Source organism: Scyliorhinus canicula, chromosome 13, assembly GCF_902713615.1.
Source record: "Scyliorhinus canicula chromosome 13, sScyCan1.1, whole genome shotgun sequence".
NCBI classification, from domain to species: Eukaryota; Metazoa; Chordata; class Chondrichthyes; order Carcharhiniformes; family Scyliorhinidae; genus Scyliorhinus; species Scyliorhinus canicula.
Window position 1 is genome coordinate 15,139,643 of NC_052158.1, and position 7,053 is coordinate 15,146,695.

General features: G+C 55.2%; 1 protein-coding gene across 1 annotated transcript; it reads right to left on the reverse strand.

The window, feature by feature from the left end:
- Window positions 1-326: 326 nt before the first annotated feature.
- LOC119976493 (pyridoxal phosphate phosphatase-like) lies at window positions 327-6,183 on the reverse strand. Its single transcript, XM_038817036.1, is given in 3 exon segments — window positions 327-941; window positions 5,590-5,628; window positions 5,631-6,183. Coding segments are annotated over 3 exon segments (927 nt in total). The 3' UTR covers window positions 327-606.
- Window positions 6,184-7,053: the final 870 nt, after the last annotated feature.

Below are 7,053 nucleotides of genomic sequence, written 5' to 3' on the forward strand. Positions count from 1 at the left end.
CATTGCTCCCTCAGAGCGCCAGAGACCCAAGTTAAATTCTGTATTTGGATGACTGTGTGGAGTTTGAAAGTTCTCCTGTGTCTGGGTGGGTTTCCTCCAGTTGCTCGTTTCCTCCCACAATCTAACGATGTGCAGGTTAGGTGGATTGGCCACAATAAATTGCCTTTTACTGTCTGGGGATGTACGGTGAGATGGGGCTGCAGGGATAGGGCAGGAGCCTGGGTGGAACCCTCTTTCATAGGCTCGGTGCAGACTCAATGGGCCGAATGGCCTCCTTCTGCACTGCAGTGATTCTATGGTTCTAAGATATAAAGTCGGGATTGCAATGAGTCACCAAAGCGATGTTTCGCAGTTTTATTAGATCCGGCATTGATTAGTAAACAGCAGCAGAAAGGAAATACTTGATTATTTTTGGACCTCCTCCTGGTCCTCCATTAGCCGGCCAAAACCTGACTTTTTGATTAACTTCATGGCATTTTCACAGCCTCCGCTAGGGAGGGTTGCGAGGGATGCCAGTCTGTCAGAAGCAGCTCTCAGGTGCTTTAGTAAAACCCCAGGCCTGACTGTAGTCCTGTGAGGGCCGTGGGCACCAAGCCATCTCTTCAGTCAGTCCTCCAGCAGGGGAAGGAAATCAGCAATGCTGTCCACATAGAAATCAGGCACCATCTTTCTGTCGTGCAGGAGGTCGCTGGCCATCTTAGCTTCTACCTCCTGCAGGCTGGAGACGCCGGTCAGGGTCAGCACCGTCCGCATGCCGCAGTTGGCGCCGAAAAGGATGTCCGTATCCAGGCGGTCGCCAATCATCAGTGCCCAGGCGGGATCAATGGCACCGTCGCCTCCTTCACTGGCGATGCAGTCGAACATGAACTGGCTGGGTTTTCCGATCACCACGGCCTTGCGGCAGGATGCCACCTCGAGTGCTGCGGTCAGGCTGCCAGTGCCTGTAAAGGAAAGGATGCACGCTTTGATTCCAGCTGTTTAAATCCTGGCGTTGCACCCCTCCCTAGTGTCCATCTCACTCCTTCTCCCAAGACTATTGCCACAGGCGGTAAGATATGAATTTTGAGCCGCAGTAGGCCCTTCAATCATGCTCCCCAATTGAACAAGATCATGGGCTCATCTTCCAGATCATCTCCACCTTTCCGCACTATCCTCATATCCCTTAATACCCAAAAATCTATTATATACTTGAATATATTTAATGCCTGGGTATCTTTGGGGTACATAGGAAACATGGGCAGTAGTCGTCCATTTGACTGGAGCCTGCTGACATTCAGTCAGAGATAAAGGTGGTGGCACAGTGGTATTATCACTGAACTAATAACCCAAGTTCAAATCCCACAATGGCATTTGAAATTTGAATTCAATAAGCTTCTGGAATTAAAATTCCAATGACGTCAATGAATCCATTGTCGATTGTTGTAAAAACCCATCTTGTATACCAATGTCCCTTCAGGGAAGGTCTGCCATCCTTACCTGGTCTGGCCTACATGTGACTCCAGATCCACAACAAAGAGTAGCTGCATGGGGTGATGAGGCGCATTAAAGGAGCAGTAAACAAAGCCATAGGGTTCATTTCTTGAGGGATGGTGAATATATGCCCAATTTACTCAACCTCTACTCGCAGGGACCAACTTCGTGAACATTCGCTGTGCTGATTCAAGTTAGCTCCTTTCATTAACGAGGCATTGGAGATTATACCAGATGTTACCAGAGTTGAAGGGTTGTAACGCTCAGAAAAGGCACAGGTTGGGATTTATTCTAGAAAGAGATGGGTGGCCTGATACAGCACTTCCAAGATTTTGAAAGGATTTGATCAGTGAAATATTGAGACGTTTCAACTTGTGGGTATGTCTGGAACTGGTGGGTATGTCTGGAACTGGTGGGGGGGGGGGGGGGGGAGAGAGAGAGAGAGAGAGAGGGGGAAAACAAATATAAAATAATCACTAGTAAATTCACATGGTAAGAGGAACTTTGTTACCCAGAGAGCGCTGAGAATACGGAACTGCCTGACACATGGGGCGGTCGACAGGAGTAGAGTGACATTTAATGGGAAGCCAATAAGCATGAGGGAGAAAGGAATAGGATATACAGATGGGGTAGATGAAGATGGGTGTAATTATCTGCAGATGCTGATCCAAGGTCAGCAGGCAGGCACATTTCCAGAAGGATTAGGTTATGTATCTCCCTCTCGGAAGATGTTTGAATTCTTACATTACCATTCCACTTAATTGATCTAAAAAACATTAACGTCATAAATGATAGATGTAACCTTAAATTAGTTAAAAGCAGGAAAAAAATTAACTTTTGCCCATTTCAGCAAACCTGACCATCAACTTTTGATCTGTACAATCGTTTCCCCCCCGTCCCACCCAAACACCAACTGCCAGTTCACAATCTCTCTCTCCCTTCAGAGTGCCCCACTGAACTGAAGCAGTTCAAAGAGGAAACAAATGCCACTTGTATGGAGTCTTTCACAACCTCAGGATGTCCAGGATTACTGAAAATGAGCTAGAATCGCCCCTTAAGAGTCCAAAGATGTGCAGGTTAGGTGGAGTTACGGGGTTAAGGGATGGGGTGGGGGTTGAAAGAGATTGGATCGCTAAAGACCCGATGGACCAAATGGCTTCCTTCTGAACGGCAGTGATTCTAGGAAGCAGTTACTGTTGTCACATATGGAACATTATTTGCGCACAGCAAGCCCTCACAGAGATATAATAATGATCTTTTTATTGTCACAAGTAGGCTTGCAATGAAGTTACTGTGAAAAGCCCCTCGTCGCCACATTCTGGCACCTGTTCGGGTACACTGAGAATTCAGAGGGTCCAATTCACCTCACGGCATGTCTTTCTGGACTTGTGGGAAGAAACCGGAGCACCCGGAGGAAACCCTCGCAGACACGGGGAGGACGTGCAGACTCTGCACAGACAGTGACCCGAGCCGGGATTCGTACCTGGGACACTGGCGCTGGGAAGCATAAGTGCTTCCCACTATGCTGTAATGGCCAGATCATCTGTTTGTGTTATATTAGCCGAGGGATAACTACTGGCCAGGCTGCTGGGGACAATTCCCCTGCCCGGTCCGTTGCAGCAGCGCAATGGGATCTTGGACTTCTAACACACAGGGCCTCGGTCTGACGCTTCACCTGAAGGATAGCAATTCCAGCATTGCAGCACTCCCTCAGTACTGCACTGGGAATTTTAATCTAGATGGCTCAAGTCTCTGGAGTAGGGACCAAACCCACAACCTCCTGACCCACAAACATACGGTGCCACCGAATAAGGTTGACGGTCCGTGGGCCATCAAGGCGGCACTTGGCTGGGAACCGAGACGGATAAAGAAATGGAATTGAAAACCTGGGATTAGCCTGGTTAAAGTTATGAACAGCAAACGAAGAATAACTGCATCAAAACAGCAATGAAGCAAAGGCCCAGGCCCCTCACTCGTAATTGAATACGTTGTCTGTAACTTGCTGTACTTTTCAAGGGCAACTACAGACAAAGCAGAAAATAACATGCAGCTGCTTTGCGGGACTCTGCGAATGAAAGAAAGAAACTCATTTGCCTCACCAGCATGCTTAGAAAATACCCAACACCTCCGCGCCGGACAAGGAATCTGCTATCGTTTCTTAAACTGAAGGCTCCTGACAGCCGGAGATGGGGATACAACCCTCTTGTGCATCTCATGTGGTGCTGCCACCCCTCCCGCCAAATTGGGAGATATATTGCGCCCACACCTACTCCACCCCGCCGCCGCACGATGTGGCATTCTCTCCCCATACATTTCCACCAGCTCTCCCTTAAGTCATTCTTCAAAACACGGTCCGAAGCCACCGTGAGCCCAGCTGCTATTTCAGAGGCCAGCACTGGATTGACATGTAGGCCCGACACACATCCTTCCCTAAAGGACACTTGTGAAGCAGGTGGGCCATGGCAACCTTCAGAGATGCTTTCAGATTTATGAGTCAATTGAATTTAAATTCCACCAGCTGTCGCGGTGGGGATTTGAGCATTCGCCAGGGCCTCGTGATTTCCAGTCTAGTGGCGTTACCGCTTCACCACCGCCGCAAGCTGCCAATTATTTGTTTCACGATATTTTTCTGAGATGTACATGCCTTGGAAACGTTTTTACTCATTTGAAAGGAACTATTTGAGCAACAAGTTGTTGCTGTTCTATATTCAAAGAGTCCGGGATGATTTTAAGATGATTGAAGGCCATTTGGGAAATTAATTGGGCAGAGCGAACCAATCGTTAATTAAACACTGGCCTCTCTGCGACAGCCCCACGGCAGCACCCACTCCTGAATTAGAAACTTCAATCCAGAGACTATGACTGCACTGGCAGAGGTCCCCTCTTTTGGATGAGTTGTTCAATGATGGCTCCAAACTGCTTTCCAGGCGGGATGTAAAATCCCTGTAACACTATCTCATGCAAAAGCAGGAAAGCTCTCACAGGGCAGTACCGGCTGAGGGTAAGGGAGGAAAGAGGGCGGTCCGGCAAAGGGGGTGGGGGGGGGGAGGAGAAAGAGACATAATGGGGGCAGTCCCTGCAACAGGGGGGTAGGAAGAAGGGTGGTCCCAGCAAAGGGGGTTGGGGGTGGGGAAGAAGAGGGCAATCCCGGCAAGGAGGGCGAGGACGGCCCTGGCAAGTGGGGGGGGAAGAGAGGATGGTCCTGGCAGGGGGGGGGGGGGGGGGAGAAAGAGTGGGCGGTCCTGGCAAAGGGGGGGGGGGGGAAAGAGAAGAGGGCGGTCCTGGCAAGGGGAGGGGGGGGAAAGAGGGCGGTCCTGGCAAGGGGAGGGGGGGAAAGAGGGCGGTCCTGGCAAGGGGAGGGGGGGGAAAGAGGGCAGTCCTGGCAAGGTGGGGGGGGGGGGGGGGAAGAGAGAGGAGAGAAAGAGGGCAGTCCTGGCAAAGGGGAGGGGGGAAAGAGGGCAGTCCTGGCCAGGGGGCTGGGGAAAGAGAGGAGGGCGGTCCTGGCCGGGGGGGGGGGGGGGAAGAGGGCGGTCCTGGCCGGGGGTGGGGGGGGAAGAGGGCGGGTCCTGGCCGGGGGTGGGGGGAGAAATAGGGTGGTCCTGGCCGGGGGGGGGGGGGGGGGGGGGGGGGGAGGGAAGAGAGGGCGGTCCTGGCCGGGGGGGGGAGGGGGGGTTTGGAAAGTGGGTGGTGCTGGCAAGGGTGGGTGGGGGGTGGAAAGAGGGCAGTCCTGGCCAGGGGGTGGTTGGAAAGTGGGTGGCCCTGGCGGGGGGAGGAGGAGGAGGAGAAGAGAAGACGGTCCTGTCCGGGGGGGGGGGGGAGAAGACGGTCCTGTCCGGGGGGGGGGGGGGGGGGAGAAGGCGGTCCTGTCCCGGGGGGCGGGGGGGTGGGGAAAGAGAGAAGGCGGTCCTGGGGTGGGGGGGGGGGGGTGGTTGGAAAGTGGGTGGTCCTGGCAGGGGGGGGGGGGGGGGAGGGGAAGGAGAGGGTGGTCCTGTCGCCGGGGGGGGGGGGGGGGGGAGGAGAGAAGAGGGCGGTCCTGGCCGGGGGGGGGGGGGGGGAGGAGAGAAGAGGGCGGTCCTGGCAAAGGGGACAACAGCCATCCCGACAGGCGGTGGCTCTCACCTGGAACCACCCTCCCTCCTGGCCGACGGTGCCAGGGTCAGGGTCAGTGGCCAGCAAGAGGCAGCGGGGGTCCCGCAAGTAGCCGCAGGCCCGGGACAGGCGGCTGAAGCTGAATTGCTCGTCGTAGCCGACCAGGACGGCCTGGACACTGGTGGGTGGCTCCTCGTCCGTCTCCTCCTCCTCCCCGCCGCCCAGCACCCGCAGGCCTTCCGCCTGCAGCTCGCCGCACAGGCCCGGGCCGCCCAGCACGTAGACCGGGCCGCAGGCAGGCGGAGGAGGCAGGGCCCGGCGCAGGTAGAGGGCCGAGCAGCGGGCCGCGCCCAGCAGCTGCCGGGCTCCGACGGGCAGGCCCAGGCCGCGGCACTTGTCCAGCAGGCCGCCGGCTGAGCGGCTGCCGTTGTTGCTCAGCAGGTAGACCCGTTTGCCCAGCGCCCGCAGCCGGCTCAGCAGCTGAGGCCCGCCGCCCAGCGCCCGGGCCCCGTCCCACAGCACGCCGTCACAGTCCAGCACGAAGGTGTCCACGGCGGCCAGCAGCTCCCGGGCCCCGCTCTCACCCAGCAGGCGCCGGCAGCCGCCACTCCCGGCCGCCGCCATCATGCCCGAGGAGGAGGAGGAGGCTCCAGCATCCGATTGGTCCGCCCGGCAGGCGGGAAACGCCCCCAACGCCGATCGACAAGCCCACTCAGCCAATCGGAAGTGGCGGCAGTGAGGTCGCGGCGGCTGACAGGCATTCGATTGGCTGAGTGAATTCCCCGCCCCTGAATCGTCAGCCAATTAGATCGGGTCCCGGGCGGGCTTTAGTTTCCAAGCCGTCAATCGGCCCGTCGCCTTTTCGCCTCAGCCAATCAGAGAGTGCTTCCTCCTTCAGAACAGCGTATGATTGGACAGCCAACAATGGGAGGCGTCTATCCCTCCGCCTCCTTGAATCCTGATTGACAGCGCTGTCGGCCAATCGGTAATAACCACAGCTTCCCCTGGATGGGGGCGGGTACGAAGGGGCTCCAATCCTGGCGCAGCAGGAAGCCGTTCGGCCCGTAAAGCCTGTTCTACCCTCCCACTAAGGAAGCGGTTAACCCGCCCTTCCCCCCCCCCTTCCTAGCCTGTGCACATATTTCTTTTCAGACTGTATCTAGAATGTGGCAGCAAGGTGGCACAGTGGTTAACATTGGTGTCTCAGGGCGCCTAGGACCCGGGTTCGATCCTGGCTCTGGGTCACTGCCCGTGTGGAGTTTGCACATTTCTCTCCGTGTCTGCGTGGGTTTCACTGTCTGTATGAAGTTTGCATATTCTACCCGTGTCTGGGTGGGTCTCACGCCCACAACCCAAAGATGTGCATGGCAGGTGGATTGGCCACGCTAAATTGCCCCTTAATTGGAAAAAAATAATTGGTTACTTAAAATTTATTTTAAAAAGAATAAATCTAGAATTTGAAAGCTGGCTTTAGCCATGGTGACAATGAGACTA